The 26,547-nt window shown below is 43.5% G+C and overlaps 1 protein-coding gene and 1 long non-coding RNA gene across 2 annotated transcripts; one reads left to right on the plus strand and one right to left on the minus strand.

Moving 5' to 3' along the window:
• Positions 1–347: 347 nt before the first annotated feature.
• On the minus strand, positions 348–10,078 carry LOC139435931 (uncharacterized). The gene is made up of 2 exons (XR_011645139.1): positions 9,407–10,078; positions 348–8,774 (listed from the first exon to the last, which is right to left on the minus strand). It is a non-coding gene; the product is annotated as an uncharacterized lncRNA (long non-coding RNA).
• A 10,457-nt stretch (positions 10,079–20,535) lies between these two features.
• LOC117466890 (putative nuclease HARBI1) lies at positions 20,536–21,477 on the plus strand. The gene has a single exon (XM_034110380.1). It carries the CDS (start codon positions 20,536–20,538, stop codon positions 21,475–21,477), a length of 942 nt encoding a protein of 313 aa, XP_033966271.1.
• The last annotated feature ends 5,070 nt before the right edge of the window (positions 21,478–26,547 follow it).

Here is a 26,547-nt window from a genome sequence, read left to right on the forward strand (position 1 = left end):
CACGTATTCAAAATAATCAAAGTTTCCAATACAATGTCTTCCTGCATTGAAGGGAATCATTGAACAGAATAGCAACTCCACCCCCTTTCTTATGCATTATTTCCTGACTCATAAAACTAAAGTTGGGAGGGGTTGATTCGATAAGAACAGCTGCACTGTTATTTTGTTCAATCCAAGTTTCTGTTAAAAACATAACATCGAGATTGTGCTCAGTGATAAAATCATTGATTAAAAATGTTTTTTTGTGTTTTGTTTTTTTGGGCTGTTATGGAAATCTGGCTCCCAAACACGGCTCTGGAGAGTACAAGTCAAATGATAAAACAAATAAATGGTGAATCAAGCAAAGCTGTCTTTTGGTTATTTATTTGAAGCTTCAAATACACGACATAATAATATATTGTCACCGGTCGGGCAGAGTATGGAAAGTCTGCCCGAGAGTGCGCAGAACAATGGAAAAGCAAAGGTTATATAGAAAAAGGAGTGGGAAAGAGAACAATCTGGGTTCACACAGTCAGATTGTTGATGAGACACCGTTTGGCATTGCAGATAGCATAACGGAACTTTGTGTGACTGTGTATGAGTCTCCCAGTCTGCTGAAACAGCTGTGGCCTTGCAGAGACTGGGAAACTCATAAGAGAATATAATAGAATAATAATGGTAAAAGCACAACAAGAGGAAATAAGAAGCATTTGGTTTAAACATATGAAAGACATAATAAGGATAATAATAAGAATGATAATAATGAAATTTTCCACTACATTCCCCCCTTTTGATCATACTTGATCAATAGAAAAAAACAAATGATAGGATAGACTGATATAACACATCAATGAATACCCTCCATCGCTGGTTTAAGTAAACACATCACAAATATATCATAGAAAACTGGCTGTTTTTGTGGAGGACAGACTCCAATATAATGTAAGCATAAGAGAGGAGATACACACATGATTATATTGATGAATCGGAATCAGACTCTTCTGATTCTAGCTGATCTATCTCACTGTGGCGCAAAGGATTGTCTTGTAATGGAATAGTAGTATACTGAACGAAAGCTAACAGGTTGTTAAGATGCAGCACGGTGTCAGTGATGTTCTTGGTGGCGTCGGGAATGTAAGTGCAACAGGAGTCACCGATCACATGACACAGGCCACCCTTTGAGGCGAACAAAAGGTCAAGAGCGAATTGATGCTGCATGAGCATGTTCCTAGAGGCTATTATGAATGGGGTCAATGCCTGGAAGCCTTGAGTCGTCTCATAAGTCAGATTCTCTAGCCGGACGTGTAAGGTATCTATTTTATGGGCATTGTTTACTGTACCCCACCATGGGAACAGGCCACCCATGAATTTAGCTCCAGCGGACGTCATATCTCTTTTTACCTTGTGGTGGTCGGGGTGTTGGAACTCTGGGTAATGATGTGTCGTGTGCATTAAGGACGTGAGTACAGTGACTGCTGGATTCAAATCCACTAGATAGAGTGCATGTCCCCATCCAAAGGGGAGCCAGAACTTGATAGAGCTTGTTGCCGCACAACCAAACGTAATCTTCTGGCGCGCTAAACCCAGAATCACTGGGCCACGCCAGTTGGAGGGAAATATGTTTAACATCAGGGAATGCTACGTTAGAAAGGATTCTCTCAGGGGCACCAGATATGTGACAATACGAGATTTTGTGAGCACCGTCACCGCATGTGTTCCGTAGGATGCGAGTACAACCAGTAGTAGTGCCTAGGAAAAAATAATGTGGTGTAAGAGACGTTTTGTGGTAAACTCTCTGGATGCAGAGGTTGTGTTTCATCCCTCTCAAATGACTAGGGTGCACATGGCTGACGGGTTGGTACTTTGCGTATGTGGTGTCAAGCGTGGATGCACGCAAAGAGGAGTCAGATCGATTGCTGCATGGTGGGGGAAGCTGCCTAGCATAACGCCACCCGGTTACGCTGTCTTCATCCTTGATGGGCTTTGTCAGAGCCATAAACGCGCAGAGGTGTTCAACCTGGGTCAGAGAGCGCGGACGAACTGGCACGGACATTGATGAGTCCTGGGGGAAAAGAGTGCATGCATAACATGACCCATTTTGTCCTGCGGCCTGCAAGAATGATCTCAGAGTGTGCCACCAGACGTTACCGGTGATCCCATTACTGGTCTGACCCACATCAATGTTGCTATGGTCGTTATCGCCTATGTATAGATTAAATGTAGATGTACCTATGGATGTCAACAGTGGCGTCAAAGGTTGCTTACGCTTTTCCGGGGTCTGAGTTTTGGGCGCGATGTCTATGTAAAATGTGCCACACGGGTCGGCGCCGGATACATACAGACAGACAACAAAATAAAATAAATGTGGTTCGCCCTGCTTTCCCCATGTACCTCTTAGATACCTCGATTTTGGCTGACATGCTGTGTGCTGAAATGGATACATAAAATATAGGACTAGTCCTAACACAACTATCATGGCAAGTATGCAGAGGAACCATTCTATGATTGTCCAGGCTCTCCAGTAGCATTCACAATGCTCACGGTTGCGTTGTCGTCTCTCCAGGCGAGCCCTCATCACGAGGGGGAAATGTTCCATGGAGTGTGTGTGTGTATTCTCTCGGTCGATTTCGTGACCCGGACCGTCAGACTTCGCACACTGATAACACAAACGAGGAACCAGAGAGCATATGGAACCGCTCAGCTGGCACTCGCTCGTGACACCTTGTGTGTAGTGTGTTTTGGTGTATGTAGTGCAAGTGTGGTGCTGGTGGTGACTAGGACACGTCACTTGCTGTCATCTGTTGGTGACTCGGACACGTCACTTGTTGTCATCTGTTGGTGACTTGGACACGTCACTTGTTGTCATCTGTTGGTGACTTGGACATGTCACTTGTTGTCATCTGTTGGTGACTTGGATATGTCACTTGTTGTCATCTGTTTCTATCGTTTCTCCTTTCCTGTGACCACGACCTTGCAGTGGCTGGCGTGGACCCATGTAGCTCTCTCGGCGACCTTGACCGCTGTCTGGGTGACGAGAAGCACCTGGTAGGGACCTTGCCAACGATTGGATTTCCAGCTCTTTCTCCGGAAATCCTTGACCAGCACGAAGTCGCCCGGTTGAAGGCGGTGAAGCGGACCAGTGGCAGGGGTAGGCAAGGCTGCGGCTACCTGACGTCGGATGTCTGCTAAAGTGGATGATAGGTTAACACAATATGACAACATAGCATCCTCACACAAAGTTGTGGAGGGAAGAGGACATCCTGGAGCCTTGAGTCCAATCTGTGGAGGTGCCCCAAAAAGGATTTCAAATGGGCTGAGTTGACTCCGTGTTCTTTTCCGCATCCTCATGTACATCAGCACAATGGGCAGAGCTTGTGTCCATGACAGACCTGTGTCTGCACAGCATTTTGCTAGTTTGTAATTTTGCGTAATGCATAATGCAGATTAGCATGCTTCACAGTGCTTTTGAGCTGTTACTGTGAATCCCCTTGTGAACCACTCCTGATTTATAGACTCTAACATCCCCCCTTTTGACACATGATCCCACCCATGTGTCAACTTAGCGAAATGAGGGAAAAAATGTCTTTGGGCCAACCCAGATGGTGGATTTTAGGTCAAAAACAGCCCCAGCAGCCTTCCATTGAGCCTTCTCAACTGGCGTAGCTAGCTGCTGCATGGAAGTCAGTGATGACATTTTGTCAGTAAAGGAGGAGACAGGGATTTTAACAAATGAGTGTGCGTGAGGTGCGAGAGGAATCAGGCCTTTGCGGCTGAGTCAGCAGACGCATTTCCTAGGGAAACTGGGTCTGTACTGCTTGCGTGTGCGGCACATTTACAGACTGCAACCTCAGATGGGAGCAGAATGGCGTCTAGTAAGCCTGCAACCAGCACATGGTTAAGTACTGGTTTGCCATCAGATTTAAGAAATTGTCTACACTTCCAAATAGCCCCAAAATCGTGTACTACCCCGAAAGCATATCGTGAGTCAGTGTAAATAGTCACGGTTTTGCCTTCTGCAAACGTGCAGGCTTCAGTTAGTGCGATGAGCTCTGCTGCCTGTGCTGAGAGGTGGCATGGAAGCGGTCCAGAACGGAGTACAGCAGAATCTGAAACAACAGGAAAAAAAACAAAAAAAAACAACAAAAAAACCAAACAAATAAATTAGTGCCCCCTTGGTCGCGAGAGGCAGACCCATCAACATACAAAATGAGGTCAGCGTTGGTCAGAGGAACGTCTTTTAAGTCCAAACAATAAAAACCTGTCTGTCTTTAAGTCCGGTCTAGGTGTGCACACAATGGAAATTACGTCAACTGTCTTCAGGCAATATTCAAACTAAATGAAGTCTCTCCTTTTGAAACATCATGTGTTGAAATAAACACCTGCAGTTCAAAAAAAATAAAAAATGAATTGCCTAATATTTTTGTTGTAGAATCAATTAATTTCTTTCTTTAACCCTCTGAGACCCACATAGGACATTTCTGTTTTTGTATATTTTTGTGTTTTGCCTAATAAATTGTCATTTCTTTGCAGTAAAATCAAGTTTTACACATCCCAGAAATCAACACAACCTCAGCTAATGATATGTGTCACTCATTAGAGACTTATATACACTATAATAGGGGATATTTGCCCATAAATAAAAAATAAATAAAAAACGGAGCTTGAATGTTTTACTTATTTCATTAAAAAGAACTGCTAACCATAACATTGAAAGAAACATTCAACACAGAAAATTGCACACATTTATTATCATTGTATCATAACTGATTAGAAGATTCTAACGTATTCTGTTCAATAGTTATGCCCATTCTTTTGGGCAGTGTCCATGGGCGTTTTTTTGCGAAGAATTGTCATTTTCTGTCCTGCCAATTTTGAAGAGTACACATGATATATCATGTCCTCAATCACACATGGCATGCTGAGCAGATTCGTCTGAATTTTCATCAACATTGTCCCCTTGAAAAATCTGCTCCAAAGCCTCAGCTCTAGTAAACGTCTTTGCCGTCCTTGTTTACTTTCAAAACACTAAAAGAACGTATTCCAACTTTTATTTATTTATTTCGCGCGTGGAATTATACCGGCTCTCATTTCAGTAAACATAACATCAGAACAGACAGGCAACCCTCTGAATCAGACTCCGATTGGCTGTGACTGCATCCACTCAGAGTGTCCGATTCAGAAACGTGACTCTTTCACTCTTTACGTCAGAAACAAAGATGGTGGATGAGAATAGATCTATAAATGATGAGCGATGCGCCAGAATCAAGGTGAGACCATCCGCAGCATATACAACTTTATGCATTCATTTCACCGAAATAAGTAAACGCCTCCAATGAAAAACTGAATAGAGTTGTTTAGTGCCGTTTCTGTAGTTGAAGAGGAAAAACACGGCATGTCTCTGGCTGAAACAGCTGAGAAGTTATGACGCTTTGAACACAACGTGATCTTTGGGATCGTATACGGCCCCGTGGGTCTCAGAGGGTTAAAGGCAAAAACATGAAAAAGCTAAGAGAAAAACCCTATTGAATACAATATTATTTGGAACAACTTAATTTATAAATAGTTAAAAACATGTGTTCATGTTCAACATGTGGTAATTAAGTACATACAATTTAAGATTATATTTAAATAATACGGTAAAACAAGTTGGAACTTTGGAGTAATCAACTTAAAAACTTGTGTTTATGCTACCAATTATTAAGTGAGTGGTAATTGAAAACACCTCTGATTGTAGAGGAAAAGCCTTCTCCCCTAACCCAAATAACTTTGTTGCTTTAACAACATTTCAATAGAAGTTGTCTTAACTCAATAACCATCGATGCAACCTATTGCCTTGATTTTCTTCGTTAAGCCAAGGCATTTGTTGTTAGAGTGTACGTAGACTGGGCCTCCCATATAACCTGGCTGAGCCGATATAAAAACCAATCAGCAAATAACTTTTCAATACATTATTGATTACTATTTTTTAGGTACTTTTAGGTTGGAAGTGAACATAAGTCATAGGTACATGGTGTACTTTTCCTTCACTACATGTATGTAATACCTTTAGTTACTTCACAGATGTGGATGAATGATGTGAAATATAATCAAGTGTTGAATCAGACTTTAGTTCCACCTGGAGTAAATCCACAAGCTACTCTGCAGAATAAAAAGCCATTCAAAGTAGCTGCACCTTCACCAGCTTTGAGAACACTTTCATGATCAATCATTATAAAACATATCATATATATTATTCTGAAATGGACCAATCTGCACAACGACTACTTTTACTGTCTTTACTTTCACTATATTTTTATAATACTTTTCTACTTTTACTTGAAGAACATTTTGAATGCAGGACTTTTACTGTAACACTCAATCTGAGTACTTATTCCTTTACTCAAGTACAATATCTGAGTACTTCTAATTTCACTACAATATCTGAGTACTTATTCCACTTCTGGTAGTGTATTAGTCTGAATTGTAGCTACAAAATCACACAGAGCTGCATAAAAATAGAATAATATGTACACGTGTGTACAATGATTTGTAGGTAATTTTGACTACTCAAGACACCTCACTTATACATCTTCAAAGTATTGGCTTTCAGAATATTAAACTTGTTTCGGCAAATTCAGATGATAAATACAACTTTGAAGCTTGTAACGGCATAATTACAAGCAGAGAACGGACTAATGTAACGTCACAGCAAGCATAACAACAGCCGTGTGTTATGAACACATACGCAAGAATGACATCATCTGTTGCTTAGTGACTTTTTTAACATTTAGTCTTAACACAAACGTGTGAATGTGTAAGGTTTACCATTATATTCAAATGTGAACAAAAATTGACTGTCTTTGTGTACCGGAACACTGAAAAATGCATTTGAGACATCTATGGCAGTAAATATGTTGCAGAGGCTGGAACTTTTGGAGTAATCAGATAAGAATTCCGGACGAGCGTGCATGCACAGCTGCATTTACATCGTAAATCCTGGACAAATCTCCACTCGTCAGGAGGTTTGTCTCTGATCTTTTTGACAGGAAACACTGGAATCGTTACACGGAATAATGACCCCTTGTTTAAGCAGAGAGGTAAACACTGGCCATCAACAGCTTCACGTTTCAATGGGTACGGTACGTGAACGTGGACATTAACCCTACGTCATATCTGTGAGCTGCCCAGAGTGAGTATGGCACATCTGAAAGCGCGGCAGGAAGCTCAGAGATATGAGAATTACCTTATCCTCAACCAACAGCAATGTGCGCAGAACGGCTACGTTCGTGCACATTTTCCTTTGATACACGTCACGTGACATAGAGTACATGACATATTCTGTGTGTGTAGGTGCCCAATCAGTGACTGACTCCCAATCTTTAACGATTGGACCCAAATCCCTCCATCTATCAGTGGGGCCCCCTGGCTAGTGAAATGTGTGGACCGCCCCTGGGATTTGACACAGCTGGTTGTGTCTTGTGTGTGTGTGAGTCTTAACAGAGATAGCGCTACCCAGCGAATTCCAATACATTTTTAAATATGAGCTCATCATTCACACATTCTAACAGTAAAACTCTCATCATAGCATTTACACGGATCTTTCAACCACGTTAGCAGTACAATGCAACATGAGAAGTTTCCACACAGCAGGTGGAAAACCACGTTGACCAGTCAAACGCAACAACTCCTGAAAATCAGGATATGTCAGCAGCCCATTGATACACATTCACCAGTTCTTTATCATCAAATGACACTTTTTGAACCATCGTAGGAGATGGCTGTCGGACTTTAAGACCCTCATTTGTGGAAAAATGAGGTCCAAGCCGAACCGGAGAACCAGATCTCTGCCCAGTAAATGTATTGGGCAGGCAGATGATAAAATAACTGTTTTTTACTGATGTGGGAAATGGATTACTGTCAACACCGTTATCTCCACTCTGAAGTGGTACAGAAACTTCTCCTTTTCATAAACCCAGCATATGAATAAATCTATCACTACATTTGCATTCAGGCAAATCTACCCTTTTTTTACCACAGAATGTGTAGCCCCAGAATCAACCAAAAATGTGTGGGACATTTCTTAACGCAAACATTCACTGTCATATTTCAAATATGTACCCTTTTTAATTACAGACATGTCCTCTAATTCTTCTAATTTCTCAATAGCATGTATGATGCGTGTGTGTGTGTGTGTCACTTCCCTGGTTAGATGCTGCTTGGCATGGGGTCCGTCTCCCCCGACCGAATTCCTTCCTCCTCCACTCCCTCCCTCGACTGTTAGTTTGAAGAATTGTCTTTGTTGTGGTCCGATTTATCCGATCAAAAGTTCTTTTTCTTCTTCTCGTGTGGGCATTCAGCGAACCGATGACCCGTCTGTCCGCAGTTAAAACAGCGATTCTAGTTATTGCTCCGGCCTCGGAAACCCCCTTGTCTGCCCCGGCCATCACTTTGGGTCCAGGTGGTTGTAATAGCCTGGACCATGGTCAGCTGGCCAGGGAAAGCAGGGCATGTAGTTATTCCTTTTTGGAGGTGTTCTTTTCTGTAGAGTTCAGCTTTCTTCGCGTCTCTTTTCTTTTTCTCTCTCTTGTCATGGATCTTTTTCAGTCCTGCTTCTTCTTCTTCATTTTCTTTTCTCTGTCTCTCTTCGTCTCTGCTCCCTGTCTGTGTGTCTTACTGCGCAGCTGCTCCAGCGGCGGCTGGTATGTTGACCTCTGGTCCAGCAGCAGCAGCCCCTCCAGGAGCCTCCACAGCAGGTAGCAGACGGGGGGAGGAAGGGGGGAATGGGGAACTTAGGTGAGGGAGAGGGTCCCGCACGCCTGAAACCCAGAGGATAAAGGGAAGCATGTGATTTATATTGTGGAGGAAACACAAAACACTTTTTATCTTTCTTTTCAGTCTTATCCTCAGCCTGTATCTTTTTTATTGCCGCGGCCAATTGCCTTTCACGGCACTCTGCTTCATCCTCCCAGTATTTTAAACACTTTCTATGAGTGTCCAGTCTCTCTAAATCTTTTACTTTAATTGTACTCTTCTTCTTCATTCCATCTTCACACTCTTGTAATTTATCCCTTAGGTTTTTGATTTTTAATTTACTCAAAGAACCTCCCTTAGGAAATCCGAACATTTCCGTCCATATATTTAATTTAGCCAGACTTTCTTCACCATATTTTGCTCGCATGACATCAACTATCGGACCCTCAGGAGGCTGTACATACCCCCTCCCCTGCTTTGCCCCCATAGCAAAGTCTTTTAAAGTGTCACCAAAACACTCCGTGTCACCAAAACACTATTAAAGTGTCACCAAAACACTCCGTGTCACCAAAACACTATTTTTCATCCGTCGATGCTAGATATGCCAAATATCTCTGTTTTCGAGCAGTCCCTCTCCTGATGTCATGGAGTTTTAATTACGTTTAACTTTAAACAATTTAGACTTTGCACATCTCACCGAGTATTGAAAGCCCTTTGAGTTCGTTGGATCTCGTGAAGTCAATCGGTTCCACCCCTCGCGCTGGTCCCCTCGTCCTGTACGTTTTATGTCGGGGTAGAGGAGGATCCAAGATCCCGGAGCAACCCACCAGCGTCCAGAGGTTTCCCCGATCAAGCATACAGAGATCCTGCCGACAACGCCATTTGTTATGGAAATCTGGCTCCCAAACACGGCTCTGGAGAGTACAAGTCAAATGATAAAACAAATAAATGGTGAATCAAGCAAAGCTGTCTTTTGGTTATTTATTTGAAGCTTCAAATACACGACATAATAATATATTGTCACCGGTCGGGCAGAGTATGGAAAGTCTGCCCGAGAGTGCGCAGAACAATAGAAAAGCAAAGGTTATATAGAAAAAGGAGTGGGAAAGAGAACAATCTGGGTTCACACAGTCAGATTGTTGATGAGACACCGTTTGGCCTTGCAGATAGCATAACGGAACTTTGTGTGACTGTGTATGAGTCTCCCAGTCTGCTGAAACAGCTGTGGCCTTGCAGAGACTGGGAAACTCATAAGAGAATATAATAGAATAATAATGGTAAAAGCACAACAAGAGGAAATAAGAAGCATTTGGTTTAAACATATGAAAGACATAATAAGGATAATAATAAGAATGATAATAATGACATTTTCCACTACAGGGCATACTTGTTGTGCTGAAACCTACAGCCTGGTCTTTTTTTAGGATCCCTGGGCCACTCCACCAGGCCTACCATCACAAATCTTGGGATAAAGATGGACCCTGAACTCAAGCTTGACAGCCAGATCAAGGCAGTTGTTAAAAACAGCTTTTTCCACCTCAGGCAACTAGCCAAAATAAAGCCTTTTTTAAATAGTGACCTCTTTGAAACTGTAATCCATGCCTTCGTCACCTCCCGCTTGGATTATTGTAATGCACTATATATGGGGATAAGTGCATCCTCCCTTGCTCGCCTCCAGATGGTGCAAAATGCAGCAGCACGGCTACTAACTGGCACACGCAAACACGAGCACATTTCCCCCATTTTATCTTCACTCCACTGGCTGCCCGTTCATTTGAGGATTCATTTTAAAACTCTTTTATTTACTTTTAAAGCCCTGAATGGCCTGGCCCCGCCGTACCTCTCTGAGCTGTTACACAGCTACACGCCAACTCACACTCTCAGGTCAGCTGATCAGTTGCTCCTAAGGGTGCCAAAAACAAAGTCTAAGCGCAGAGGGGACCGTGCTTTCTCTGCTGCCGCCCCTAAACTGTGGAACGACCTGCCCTTGCTCATCAGACAGGCTCCCACACTGACTGCTTTTAAATCCCGTCTTAAAACCCACCTCTTCTCCTTGGCATTCAGAAACAAGTAGATTGTTGCTTTTATTTGCTTTCAGTGGTCTATTGTTTTTATTATATGGCTGTTATTTTTTTTTTAATTATTACGTTTATTCTGGTTTGTTTTGTGTTTGTATCTTGTATTTATATTATGTTGTGTGAGCTTATCTCTCTGTACAGCACTTTGGTCTGAAGGTTTTTAAAGTGCTATATAAATAAAGTTGGATTGGATTGGATTGGATTGGTCTGGGAATTGACTTTGTTCCATACCTCAAAGCCAGTGCTAGATGGCAAGTCATGTAAAAACAGCAGTTTATAGAGTGGTGCAGTAATTCTTAAAACCCCAACAAAGACATGGCATTTTAGCCCTTTCCATTTCATCGTCTCAAAATCAAAAGTTTTTTTGAAAGGGTTTACGGATTGAATCGGAAATAAGGTCTGTGTTTAACACAAGCTTATATGATTTTCACATATTCTTCTACTACATAAAATACTTCAGAAGATACACTATTTGTGAATGTCCGGAGCATCCATGTCATAAAAACTATGATTGCTAACAAGTGGCTAAATGACACTACTAAATGTTATCACGGTTGACGATGCCCAGCCATCCAACCATGTTGTAGTTCCTTTATAGCAGGGGTATTCAACTAAAATTCAACGGGGTCCAGTTAGAGAAAATATCCCCATGCAAAGGTCCGGAACATCAAAATGTCTAATAATAATAATAAATAATAATTCCTTATAGCGCTTTTCCAGATGCTCAAAGCGCTTCACAAATACACATTACACATACATGCAATGGTCATGTACTGTGGACAATACCCACAGGAGCAAGTTCAGGTGAAGTGTCTTGCCCAAGGACACAACGGCTTTACAGACGCGGGTTTCACCCCTTGATCTGATGATCATTGCACAGCGCACTGCGCCACACCGTCCATCTTCACGCCTCGAAGTCATCGAGGTGCTTTTACAAGTACACATTAGTATCATACATGTATTGTGGACAATACCCACAGGAGCAAATCCAGGTGAAGTGTCTTGCCCAAGGACACAACGGCCTGACGCAGTGGCGGCAGGAGCGGGTTTCGAACTGGAGTTCCCCAGCACCCCCCTTGATCTGATGCACAGACCACAGCGCCACCCGTACTGAATAATTTATGAATTAGTGTGATATATATTGAAGTAGCCTGTAGCTTTATCAACGTCTGCATGTAATCAACAACTGACTGCCAATCAAATAAAGAAAGTACAATTCAAAAACAACAATATTTATTGTCAATTAACATTGAACTATACAGATATACAGTACATACTGTGGATATGTGTAATGTTCCTCTCAGGCTGCCTTTACAAATAGAGAAAATAAATAAAATAGCTTTTGAAAATGTGTGCATCTTAAAAGTGCTTAATTTTAGATAAATAAAATAAAGTGTAGCAGCAGCTTGAGTTTCCCTTTTTCTTTGTTAACCGTTTCACATCATGACTTAACAGTTTCAGACGATAATAGAACAATATCTCTAGTCTTTACACATCATAACAATTGAACAGTTTTAAAGTTTATCTTTCTTTCCCTCTTATATTGCAGTCCCTCACTCCCTTTTTTTAATTCAGTGCGAGAATTAAGCTCGAGCTTGTCCTGCCAGGAGTTTAAATCTGGGCTGAAATGGTGTCAGGGCCATTCTCATACACATGCAGGTGCTCATCGGTTAGCCTCGGTTAGCCTGCCCTGGAATGATATTTAGTTTTAATTTTGATCCTGGTGGACTGATCATATTGGGCTCTGATACTGCTTATTTTTTGTGACCTCAGTTCTGACTTATGAGGGAATGTTTGGCGTTTTGGCACTTTTAATGAGCGCATGCGCGGTCTCTGAACAAATGAGACACACTGGTTCTGTGCTCCCAGCAGGATGAACATGAATGAGTCCGTCCACTCAGGGTTAAAAGCTTTGTTCTCACTGTCCACTTTCCTCTTCTTGGAGAGCGCCATGTGTAATGATCTGTCTCTCCCTGTCTGCCGCTAACATGCATGTTCACTCTCCTCTCCGTCTTCTCTCCCTGTATCGATAATTATTCTCGTCACTCACTTTCCTCTCCGCTTCTCTCTGCCGCGCTCTCGTCTCTTCTTCTGTGTTTATCTCCCTGTATCGCTCACTCGTCTCTTTCGCCCCCTGTCGGCGGCAGTTAAAATAGAATCGCCCCGTCAAAATTGAAATCCCCTATTAATGTAATGATTATAGGTCCGGGTCCGTATAGGTCGGCGCCTTGGTCCGGATCGCGGTCCACCTGTTGCCGACCCCTGCTTTATAGCATTACGTTAGCTTTTTTTTGTATTCTTGCTGACTGCATTTACGCAAAAAAAATATAATATATATATTTTTTTAATGACAATCAAACATGTGGGAAGAGGGGGGGCCGCTATGGACCGGCCGCCACTGCATTCAATGTGAGTTTGGGTGGACTTCCATTGGCAATATATGACATGTTGGAATGGATCTTGGCTTAAGAAACATGGCTGCATTAGTGCTATAAAATGATCCCAGGCTCACATACCAGATTGAGAGTCTACAGTCGTGCTATTGGTCCCCTGTAAGGCTGTAGTTATGCAGTTAGTGCTAGGTAGCTAATTGCTGCTATTGCAAAATGACAACATTTTCAACGACCAATTTTAATGCACATTTTCAATTGGTGCATTCAAAAAGGGAAACATTAGGGAAAGGTATAGTTCATTGATGAAAGCAAAACAATGCAATGGAAACATGTTTAGTGAAATAAATAACAACGTAAATAACCAATGTAAATGAGATATCCACTAAAGCTCATGTTGGGATGAAAAGAGAATAAAGGATACATATTTCAATAGGATATAGATTGTGAGCATTGCTCCACAAACATCTGATTTAACCATCCTCAAATAACACAAATAACGTTTTTTCCATAATGTTTTTCTAAATTGATTTCACCAGTCTCTTGATATGGACAGCTTCATATTTGTATGTGACATGGTGAACATTTTTTTTACTCGTTTTAAATATGGGAGTGGAATTTAAATGCATTACAGACAATATGTCGCTTTTGATGAACGCTGAAATCAAAAGACACATCAAAAATAATCACAGCACACCCTCTCATACAGTTTAAAAAGTGATTTATTCACATACTCAAAAAAGTAAACCTCTTACTATTACAATATTATTAATAATCACAGTACCCAGGCATGAGACATTTGTTCAACATTTTTGCACCAAGTATTTATCCTTCTTGCTTTTGGGAAAATCTGTTTTCAGTTTAGCATTCATCATATTACCATTAAAGCTGATCACAGAAGAAATCTACAAAAACTCTACAGTAATGCGTTTCTATTAATGCAAAATACTAAGGCAAGGTCAGTGGTGTATAGAGTTCTGTGTTACCAAATGGAAAGTCCTAAAATAATTGTCTCTGATTTAAATAATGTATAAAGATTTATGCAAACTTGCCAGACTTGAAGCACTTTGATGACTCAACAGCAGTCAGTGCAGCTTTCTGACATTGTGGAAACAAAATGTTACTTTGTGGACATCAAGGACGTGATTTATCAGAGATGTCCATTTTGCAGCACTCTTCTGTCCAATGGCAGAGGTGGTGGCATTCCATATTATGGGATTAATTATAATCTGCTTTTTTAACTTCATCACCCTCCTTTGAGTCCTTCTAGTTTCTGTATGACACCTGTAGTTAACATACAGGCAAGTCAATTATTATGTAACAAAGCATCAAGTGTGACTAAACAATAGTTAATATAGTAGCTACATTTGGTCCATGCCACGCATCAAATAACTGCTTTTTGCTGTCTCCGATATTCCTGAATAAAGTTTAAATAAAACATTTTCCAAACCACCCAGACTCCTTTGCCAGAATTCTCTGCTGGGTTAGATTTGACCTATTACCCCACGATTTGCTTCAATATTCCACCAAATAAAACTGTCAATATTTATGAAATGTTTTCAATGGAAATCTATCCTATTTGACCTGAACCCAAAAGGAGGGAGTAATGGGTGTTAACAGAATATTGAACTGGTTAACATAGAATCCTTAAACGGTTATGCTCTTTATTACGATGCCTGTGCAGAGTTCTAATGATATGCAGGACTCAAATCACTGCATATGTTAAACTTTAGATATGCAGCTAGTGATTCACGGTGGTGCATGGAAGACATATTTGTGTTGGCTGAACTGGAAGTTAGCATCACACTGGTTGCCTCAACAAGAAGCCAATGGGATTATTCCATTAATTTTTGAAATATTGCAGAAATAAACTCTTTGGGAAAACAAATATTAATGATTCTTACAGCAGGTGGTGTTAAGCAGGAACATCTCCCCATATTAACACCACTTTTATTATGTTTGAAACGTTAATCCAATTGACAGAAGAAGCTAACATTAGTCATATCCGAAATCAAACTATGACTGCATGATTCAAGTCGTAATAACATTTCCTTGTCACATTCATTCTGTTATGCTTTTTTGGGGTTTTCCAATTCCTGAAGTGAGTACTATAGATTTGTGTGAAAGGTCTACAAAGGCTAAAATCCCAAATTCCCTCACAGGGAGTTTCTCTCCGACACACTCCCCCCTGCCTGAAACGCTTCCATTCGATGCCTTTGTTCACTTCAATAACATTGTGACATCACTATGTAACACACACGCTTCTATTGGCTTGTGCTCCAACACATTGTAAATCCTATGCTGAGAGTCAGGACATTTCTAACACATCGCTTGGCAGTTAACCAATCACAGAAGAGCTGGCCACCTAACCAATCAGAGCAGACTGGGCTCTGGTTTCAGACAGAGGGTGAAAAGAGGTGGTGCAGCACAGGCAGTATGATACAAATAAAGAGCTTTTTGAACATTAAAGCATTAGTAGAGTTTCTAAAAGAGGAGCTGGATTTCCGTGTTACTATTTAAAGCATCTCTTAAATAAAATGTTTAGTAATACCACGAGATTTGGAAAGACCAATCTAATTTCCGAGGATCATATGTGCATGTTTTTGCTCTGTGATCCTCGTAGCCCCTTGATCCTATGGTTGTTGTCTCAGCTGAAAGCCCGGAGGCCAGAGTTTCCATGTAATTACCAGCACATGGTCACCCAGGAGATCCAGAATCAGTCTGCCACTCTTTGATCATAACTGATATTGAATGGCATTTACCCCCTGGACAGAGAGCAACCTGTTTCTTTGGCTTTGTGAACAGATGGCCACAGGATGGTGGAGGGTTTTTGCTATTATTCAAAATATCTTGCAACTAATGTGGAATGCCAGAAGCCTTTTTTACCCACCAGGAGGGCTGGAAGAGAGATCACAAATATTTTGGTGAGGATTTGAGGCGTCTGTGCTTCATATAACACTAACCTCCTGTCAAACGCTGAGGAAGATGCTGCCAAACCTTCGACATTTGCTGGATGAAAGTTATTTTTCGGCTCAAGGTCTGTCAGAATAAAAAACGAAATGTTCAAGATGTTACTTGCGATTCTGCTCACACCTTGTTGAAACAATCCTCAGCTGTCGGGAAATGAAAGTGATATTAATGTCAAATCTCAACGTATTCATCCCTTTCCACTTCTCTTTGACTTTTACCTGTCTGAGGTTTATCTCATCTTCTCCCAGAAGAAGTGTTTACCGGTAGCGGCGTCCTTTATTCCTAAGCAGAGAAAAAACACATGTTAAGCTCTCCACAGGCAAAGGTGAGCACATTCAAATCTCTACACAGAGAGATCTTTGTGTCCCTTTGAAAGTGAATAAGAGTAACTTTTTATTTGAATTGCCGAAGAAAATAAAGATAAGACTCAAAACTTCCAAAAATATATAATTATCATTTGCAATTACTTCAAAAATATGTCTTTAGAGTTTTAAGGAGCCGTCTGGATTGGGAGCATATCTCTTATTCCCGGGCCCTGTATTTCACAATTTAAAATGCTGTTGATTAAAAGTTGACCTGTTTCCAGTTCAATATTTTAGATTGGAACAAGGCCTAAAATAGCTATACAAACACAACACAATGTTTTTATTTGAATTTGAAGGTCTCAAAGAAAATCAAATTAATAACTGTGTTGTTCTGGGTCAAGTCCTGAAAATAAAATGAATACATCTGGGTTGTTCTGCAGATACATTTTACTGAAACTTGACCCAAACACCTTTTGGGATTCCAGACACCAAAGACCCAGAGTGTTTTATTGGTACACCATTACAAATCGATGTTTTCTATGGGACAGCTCTGACCCTATTTGGGATGATATGGTTGCATTAGTCTTAACAGCAAACTTAATATGGCCCTTATTGTACAAAGTAAAAAAATAGGACGAATAAAATAATTTGGTAAAAACAGTACATTGGAAGTATTCATCTTTGGAGGTTTGAATTGGTTTCCAAGCATTTATGTTAAGTTCATTGAGTTAGTTCAAGTCTTTTCCTGTGCCTTGTCTCGTGACTTCCTGTTTTTTTTTGTAGTAACCTTTCTTTCTCATTTCATATAATTCATATTCCTGCCTTTGTGTGTTTTCCGCCGTGGGATCGATCCCACCCTAATTGTCTTCACCAGTGGCTCCTTACCTTGTATTTATGGTCTGCATCCCCCTTTGGTCCTGTGTCATGTCTCGTAAGTCTGCTGTGATCTAGATATCCATTGATCAAGTTTTTTTGTTTGTAGTATTTATATCTTTCAAGTGAGCCTTTTGGATTTCAAAACCTCGAAGTGAGCTTTTTGCATTTTTGATCCTTAAATGTTACGTTTTGTGTTCTTTTGTATTGTTATTTTTAATCAACCTATTGATTAAAATACTTTGTTAATTATTACCTTGACTCTGCTGTGCGTTTGGGTCCTGAGCCTTGTGTCCTTCGTAACAATGGACACGCCAACTTTTCCTGGCACCGTTGGAGTCACTCCTCCATTTGAAGACCTATTCAAGGGATAGCTATATATTTGAAATCCACATTTCCACCAAATGCACATATTGGAGTTGCTGTTCACAATGCTGCTGGATTTTTATTTTCTGTAGTTCGAAATGCCTAGCCTGTGAAATTGGTGATCCATGAACTGCAAGTTTTCATGTCTTACATTTGTAAATCCCGCTTATTTGGTTGAACAAATCCAAAAGGGGGTCAGATGGCAGAAGAAAGCATAACACATTATTTTGTGCTTTGTGACATATTTGTTGTGAATTAGCCTCTTTCTCTTCACCTTCATGATAGTGAATGCCCTTATCTTCCTTGAAGTCAGTCTGCTGACATTTCCCATGGCATGTTGCCAACAGAATGTGCAACTAAAGGGGACTAACAACATACAGCTCTGAAACAAATTAAGAGATTAATGATCAGTTTCTCTGTTTTTACAATTTATTGGTATGTTTTTGAATGAAACATTTTAATTATTTATTTTATTCACTAAACTACTGACAACAGTTCTCTCTCAACAAACACTGGAATATAATGGCTGCTATACATGTAGAGATTGAGATTGTATATGAAAATGTGACCTTTAACATTACATTTGGATTTGATGAATATAAATAATTTTACATAATATATTTCAAAGAGTAATCTTTCCCGTTTTTTCAGAGAAAAGCTCAAAAGCCTGTGCATATGGGAACGCCTCTCACGCAGTTTCATTAATTGATATTCTAAGACATGCAGCCAGGGGCTCTGCTTCCAGTCTGTTTCTCAAGTGAGTTTTGACCTGAAAACCAGATTTTTTTTATACAATTTATTTGACTAACAAAATTAGATATGAAATATATTCAGTGCCAAGAGAAAGAAAGAAAAGAACAATTCACTCACCCTCTTCATGGTTAAGAAATCTCTTTCGCAGTTTACACCAGAGACAGGGATGACCATAGCTGCTGCAGCTAGTGAAGCAAGAGGTTTGGGTACATATTAACGAGACTCTGAGGAGTCCCAGTATCCCTGTGGAATACAAAAGCCCCAACTGCTGTGAAAGTCTATTTTATGGTGAATTTCTTGACTGGAGGCTTGTGTTGCCTGCACACTTGGCAGAACCTTCCTTAAAATCAACCTTGGCCTTTTTCTTTGATAAACTCATCCTCCCCTACAATGAAATTACTCCATCAACTGACCATGGACTATCGGGTTGTGGTTGTGTGTTCATCTTAGTTTCACTTGACCCACGACATACTTAATGTGTGATGCCTCTTCAATGACCTTCACAACAGGACACTTAACCTCAAGCAGGCTCTCAGTAAGGTTATAATGTTCTCATCTTTGTCATCTGCTTTGGCTCCAAGCTGTGGAGCATTGTGGTGAATGATAAGGTCACGTGGAAGAACATTACCATCGAAGGTCTCGGCTTGACTGTGAAGAGCCTGTGGGTCAACTTCCATTGTTTTGGTCTGCAGGGCCCAAGAGTTCAAAGCTTTTAATCTCAATCAGATTTTGAAATCCCATTTTTTGTGATCCAGGATCAGACAAGTCGGCCAAATGTTGTCCCTGGAGTTCAAAGCAATTCAGGATAGGATCAGCCTGATCCAGATTACGATTTTTCAAGATGACTAGATCCTGAATATCAGTGCTTTAATCCTACCGATCGCCATCTAGTGGATATGAAAAATAATACAAGGAAGAGACCACATTGCAGAGACATCTATAATGTTTAATTATATTTTTAAATACATAATGAAATTGTAATTAAAAAAATACTCCCACTAGGGTAACAACAATAAAGCATTCATTCAAAGGCAGCTGGATCATCCAGGCGTGCTTTGAGGAGCTGAATTCTCAGTGAGGTTTCAGTTTGCTGAAGCCGGCACAGCTGTATTTGTTCTTCGGCCAGACGGATCTGCATCTCTGCCCTCTCCGTTTAACGGCTCAGCAGAGTCTCGTAGGCATCATCCCTCTGCTCTGGTTTTCTGGTGCGCTTGCATTTTCTCTTTAGATGTGGCTCTTGCAGTGTGTCATCAGGCCTGGCTGAAGGTCCAGCTTATGGATCCACATGGGTCAGGAGGACCTCTTCAATGGTGTGTGTCACATCAGGTGCATTGACGACCTGAAATGAAAGTTTATCAATATGCTTTATACCCCTTACTAAGATGATCACAAGCAAGCAACCTGGACAATTGTAGTACTAGGATGCTATGCAAGACATATAGCCATTGTAGTACTATGAAAATAACAATTATACAAGAGGATAATTGTAGTTTTATAGGAACAAGGATAAAATCACACATACTTGCGACTCACCATCCAGTACAACGTTTGGTATTCCATGTAAAGATTGTGACTGCTGACCACCAATGATATCAAGTACCACATCTGTGTATTGTCCCCTTTCATGTGGTTTGTTACCCGTCTGTGGGTTTTTAGCCTGGCTGTGGTCTTTGGTAGCTTGCTGCTTCAAATTCTTCCACCTCAACCTCACTTGGTCCACCGTCTTCTTGTGTCTAGATCCTGTGGCATTCACATTGTCTGTAACTTCCATCCATATTCCGCTCTTTACTTTAGTCGCTCCACCCTCTCTGTTAAAGCTACCAACTATGGAGTCATAATTGTTCCTTACACCCAGCAGCAGTGCATGGGTCTCAGCAGATGTAAAATTAGGCCCCTTTTTGTCCATCTTTCCAACTCAATGGTTTGGTCAGGTCAGCAATTAGTTTTATAGGTCTGGCCTTGCTATTAATTACATAATTAACCACAGGCCCTAACCAATCTGGACATGCATTCCAGGTGTGTATTTGCAATTAGTTGTTATTCAGAGACTGATGTAGGCCTACTCACTGAAACAACAGTCAGAACACAGTCATGGCAGGGATTGTTCACATCTTCCATGCTGGAAGGAGAGGTTACCGCCAAAGGGTCCACACCGAGCGCCCCAAACCTCTCCAACAGTACACAACAGAAGAACTGTACAATCTTTTTCGATTTGGACTTGATGACATCAACTACATTGCTGATCTGGTCAGGCCACAACTGCAGTGCAGAACCTTGCCGGGTCATGCTCTGACTGTAGAGGAACAGGTCCTTATTGCCCTGTGCTTTTACGCATGTGGAACATTCTATCAGGTCATAGCTGACAGCATGGGAGTCCACAGGACAACAGTGGGTGAAGTGGTGACAGCTGTGTCTGATGCACTGGCTCGCCTGCTGGATCACTTTGTGACTTTTCCCACTGATGGCCAGATTGCCAAAGTGAAGCAGAAGTTTTTTCTTCTCGAAGACATGCCCAACACCATTGGGGTGATCGACTGCACCCATGTACATATTCAAGCACCTCGTCAGAGGGAGTGGGAATATGTCAACAGGAAAGGGAGGCACAGCATCAATGTGCAACTTGTGGGAGATGCTGACCTTGCCATCACCAACTGTGTTGTGAGATGGCCTGGGTCAGTCCACGATGCACGTATCTTCAGAGAGAGCCAGTTGTTCACTGAATTCCAAACCAACAGGCCGGATGGAGTTATATTAGCCGACAGTGCCTACCCACTCCTACCATGGGTGATGACACCTTTTCCCACGGCCAACACTCCCTCACAGATGCGCTACAACAACGCCCATGGAAGAACAAGGTTTGCCATTGAGCGCTTGAATGGAGTACTGAAGAGGCGTTTTGCATGCCTCAACTATTTGAGAGTGGAACCCCAAGGAGCATGCCAAATAACACTGGCTTGTATTGTGCTACACAATATCGCTGTCCATCGCAGAGTCCCCCTCTCTGACATCGATGATCCCCCAGAGCCCCAGTGAGATGATCGTGAACTGTTCATGAACTTGTCATGAAAAGTTCATGAAATATCAGTGAACCATATTCATGAACAGCTCATAAACAACTCATAAACAGCTCATAACAAAGTTGATGAACTGTTCATGAAAGTGACATGAACATTAAATGGCACTAGGGCAGTTCATGAACTACTCATGAAACTCCTGTGCTGGAATGGTTCATGAACAATTCATGGAATATGGTTTTAGGCAGGTTCATGAACAATTCATGAAATTGAGTTTTCAGTGAGTGTGTAGGGATATTCAGTTTTCAACCAAGAACATATCAAGAATTGTTCATGAACATATCAAGAACTGTTCATAACAACTTCATGAACCATTCATGAACAGTTCATACCCAGTCACTGAATATAATTCAATGGCTGGCTATGAACTGTTCATGTACATGAACTGTTCATGAACCATTGACTGTGGGTCAATTGGCAACCATAGAAAACAACAATTATGTCAATCACAATGGAACTTTACTCAAATTAACAAACATACATGTATACAGGTGGAGCACTACAATTAATCCTATCACTATTTGAAGCAGTTCTTGACACTCAACTGCACAAAAACAGTTGTTACGGGTCCCAAAAGCTTGGGTACTGTTACGGTGTGTGAAGCAGGTAGGACCCAAATGCAGATTAACGTACAAATAACGCATCACTAAGCCACCAGGGTGGGAGGAGGGGGTCAGGAGGACAGGACTGAACTGACCGCCCAGGGGCAAGGCAGAGGACCAGGAAGGGGTCTCGGGCGGACGGCCCGGGGGCAAGGCAGAGGACCAGGAAGGGGTCTCGGGCGGACGGCCCGGGGGTAAGGCAGAGGACCAGGAAGGGGTCTCGGGCGGACGGCCCGGGGGCAAGGCAGAGGACCAGGAAGGGGTCTCGGGCGGATGGCCCGGGGGTAAGGCGGAGTCCAAAAAGGGGGACTCGGGCGGACGGCCCGGGGGCAAGACAGAGTCCAAGGTGGGGACCATGGAGGGGCGAAGGCAGCGGCAGGAAGAGTCAGGGGGCCGGGCCCGAGGGCGAGGACCGCTGCACTCAGGGGGCCGGGCTCGAGGGCGAAGACCAGACAGCTCTGCAGGCCGGGCAGGAAGGCGCTGACCCGGTGTCGGGACCCGGTGTCGGAGCTGGTGGGACAGGCCTCGGCAGGATCCCCCACGGAAGAGGACCAGGACACGGGATTGGCAGGACCCCCGGCAGGAGAGCAGTCGGTGGGGCTTCCAACAGCACAGGACAAAGGGTTAGCAGGACCCCCGGCAGGAGAGCAGACGGCGGGACCCCCAACGGGACAGGACAAAGGGTTGGCAGGACCCCCGGCAGGAGAGTAGTCGGCGGGGCCTCCAACGGCACAGGACTAAGAGTTGGCAGGACCCCCGGCAGGAGAGGATTCGGTGGGGCCTCCAACGGCACAGGACAATGGGTTGGCAGGACCCCCGGCAGGAGAGTAGTCGGCGGGACCTCCAACGAGACAGAACAAGGAGCTGGCAGGACCCCCGGCAGGAGAGTAGATGGCGGGACCCCCAACGGGACAGGACAAATAGTTGGCAGGACCCCCGGCAGGAGAGTAGTCGGTGGGACCCCCAATGGGACAGGACAAAGGGTTGGCAGGACCCCCGGCAGGAGAGCAGACGGCGGGACCCCCAACGGGACAGGACAAAGGGCCGGCAGGACCCCCGGCAGGAGAGCAGTCGGCGGGGCCTCCAACGGCACAGGACAAAGGGTTGGCAGGACCCCCGGCAGGAGAGTAGACGGCGGGACCCCCAACGGGACAGGACAAAGGGTTGGCAGGACCCCCGACAGGAGAGTAGTCGGCGGGGCCTCCAACGGCACAGGACTAAGAGTTGGCAGGACCCCCGGCAGGAGAGTAGGCGGCGGGACCTCCAACGGGACAGGACACAGGGTTGGCAGGACCCCCGGCAGGAGAGCAGTCGGCGGGACCAACAACGGCACAGGACATGGGGTTGGCAGGACCCCCGGCAGAAGAGTAGTCTGCGGGACCTCCAACGGCACAGGACCTGGGGTTTGCAGGACCCCCGGCAGAAGAGTAGTCTGCGGGACCTCCAACAGCACTTCAGTAGGGACTTTAGATGGGACTAGAGAAGGGACTAGAGAAGGGACTAGGAAAGTGACCTGAGGAGGGACTAGGGAAGGGACTAGAGAAGGGACTACAGAAGGGACCAGAGGAGGAACTAGAGAACGAAACTCGAGAGGCGAACTAGAGAGGGGACTCGAGGAGGGACTAGAGGAGGGACCAGTGGAGGGACTAAAGGAGGGAACTGGAGAGGGGACTCCAGAGGGGACTAGAGGAGGGACTAGAGGAGGGAACTTGAGAGGGGACTCGAGAGGCGAACTAGAGAGGGGACTCGAGGAGGGACTAAAGGAGGGACCAGAGGAGGGACTAAAGGAGGGAACTCGAGAGGGAACTCGAGAGGGAACTTGAGGGGGAACTGGAGATGGGACTGTGGCAGCTGGGGCCACATCTGGGTCTGGCACCAAGGCTGCTGGGACCGGGACTGGGGCCGGAATTGAAGCCAGAATCCTGGCTGAAAGGTCCGGTTCTGGAGCCGGAAACATGGCTGTAAAGTCCGGTTCCGGAGCAGGGACCGTGGTTGCTGGGACCGGCACTGGAGCCGGAACCATGGCTGCAGGGCAGGGAACCGGAACACGGATCCATGGCTGTGTGGGGTGGTACTGGAGCACGGTACCATGGCTATGTGGGATGGTACTGGGGCACGGAACCATGGCTGCTGGGGCCAGAACTGGGTCCGTAACCATGGCTGCTGGGGGCTGAACTGGTTCTGGAACCCTGGCTCTTTGGGCTCGTGCTGCCAACCTGGCCTTGCGACCCCTTCCTTTAGGAGCCGTTTGGAGGCTCCGTGGACCTCCAAAGGCCAGACGAGTACCAGCGAATGGCTCCTGGACAGTAGCAAACACTGGGTGAGAAGCAGGGGCTGACGCCAGACGGACCACACCAATGCGTGTGGTATCAAAACAGGAGTTGGGAGACCTGGGTCTGTCAGGATCGGGAAAACAAATTGTGAGGTAATCCAAAAGCCTGGCAGGTAAGAATTTCACCAAACTTTGATTCCTCAGTGTAAGGTGGACTGCTTCTGCCAGAGCAGCATCTCACTGCTGAACCCTGACCGCTCCTATCCATTGATCAGAGCAGGTAGCCAAAGAAAACGTAAAATTCAATAATTCCTGCTCAAAAGGATCTGCTGGGCCCATATTTAAGGTCGGGTTGTAATGTTACGGTGTGTGAAGCAGGTAGGACCCAAATTATTTCAAGGCTATGCTGACAAATACAGAACACTCACCGGGGACAAGCCAATACACAAGACAACCCAACAAAGAGAGACAGAAAACCCAGAACTTAAATACACCCAGGACTAATCACATAAACACGAGACAGGTGAGGAGGGAGGAGAAAACACATAGGTACCAGGTGAACACAATTGGGTAATCAGAGAGGGAAACCGACAGAAAGCAAACAGGCAGGAAACGGGGGTGAACACTTTACAAAATAAAATAGGAAACCCAAAGATAGAAAAGGACAAGAAAAATACCAACACAGACAAATCCTAACAGGTACCACAGCAACAATAAATGATTTCTGTAGAAAACAGAAAAGTGCAGCAGCAATAATTATACACAGGATCCGGTTGATCGTCTGGAATGCTTCTTATTCAAGTACACAGTTACATTCAAATAGCTGAACTTTACAAACATCACTTTTCTCCATTTAAGTTATCTGTCTGTCAGTCAATTACTGTATCTCAAGGAGAAATTCAACATAGTCAATATAAATTATTACATTACATTGCATTTAGCTGACGCTTTTATCCAAAGCGACTTACAATAAGTGCGTTCGACCAACAAAATACAAACTTGAAGAAAACAGAATCATATAAGTACATCAGGTTTCATAGAGCAAAAACATTTCAAGTGCTACTCAACTGGCTTTAGATAAGCCAGTCCATAAGTGCTTTGTTAATAGTTCTATTGCTCGAAGTGGAGTCGAAAGAGATGAGTTTTCAGTCTGGAAGGTGTGTAAGCTATCTGCTGTCCTGATGTCAATGGGGAGCTCATTCCACCATTTTGGAGCCAGGATAGCAAACCCACGTGTTTTTGCTGATGGGAACTTGGGTCCCCTTCGCAGCGAGGGTGCAGCGAGCCGTTTGGTTGATGCAGAGCGGAGTGCACGTGCTGGGGTGTACGGTTTAACCATGTCCTGGATGTAGGAAGGGCCAGATCCATTCGCAGCATGGTACGCAAGTACCATTGTCTTGAAGTGGATTCTAGAAGTTACCGGAAGCCAGTGGAGGGAGCGAAGGAGCGGCGTGGTGTGGGAACATTTAGGAAGGTTGAAGACCAGGCGAGCCGCTGCATTCTGGATGAGCTGCAGAGGTCGGATGGCACATGCAGGTAGACCAGCCAGGAGGGAGTTGCAGTAGTTTAAGCGTGAGATGATGAGAGCCTGGACCAGAACCTGCGTCACTTTCTGGGTCAGCTGGGGACGCATCCTCCTGATGTTGTAAAGCGTTTATCTGCAGCAGCGGGTTGTAGCAGCTATGTTTGCAGTCTATAAACACATAACGCTATCAAATAATACTTTCTATCAATATATCTATCTTTACCAAATATAACATATTATGGAGATCACAAAAATACACTGTCAATGTTAATAAACAAAAAACAAGGCAATGTGCCTGCAAGACTGCACTCATATTACCCGTGCGCAGCAGCTAACCTGCCTGCGAGCCTTCGCTCAGGTCACATTTACCCAGGCGCGGCTGAAGCCCGCGAAAATGGCATCTATTGTTGCCGACAGTTTAGTATTTTTAAAATACCGTTACTATGTCAAACATGCTCAAAACCTTCTGACACACTCTCCTAAACATCTCCAACATCATATCTAATTCACACAAGTTAACATCGATCATTTTCATCATGTACTGACCTGTAGAAAACAGAAAAGTGGAGCAGCAATAATTATACACAGGATCCGGTTGATCGTCTGGATTGCTTCTGAGGAGGGGGCGGA

This window comes from Pseudochaenichthys georgianus, chromosome 21 (genome assembly GCF_902827115.2).
Source record: "Pseudochaenichthys georgianus chromosome 21, fPseGeo1.2, whole genome shotgun sequence".
NCBI lineage: Eukaryota > Metazoa > Chordata > Actinopteri > Perciformes > Channichthyidae > Pseudochaenichthys > Pseudochaenichthys georgianus.

Bases quoted from the DNA above. Each gene is read 5' to 3' on its own strand.
- LOC117466890 (XM_034110380.1), top strand. From the start codon at position 20,536: ATGGCAGGGATTGTTCACATCTTCCATGCTGGAAGGAGAGGTTACCGC.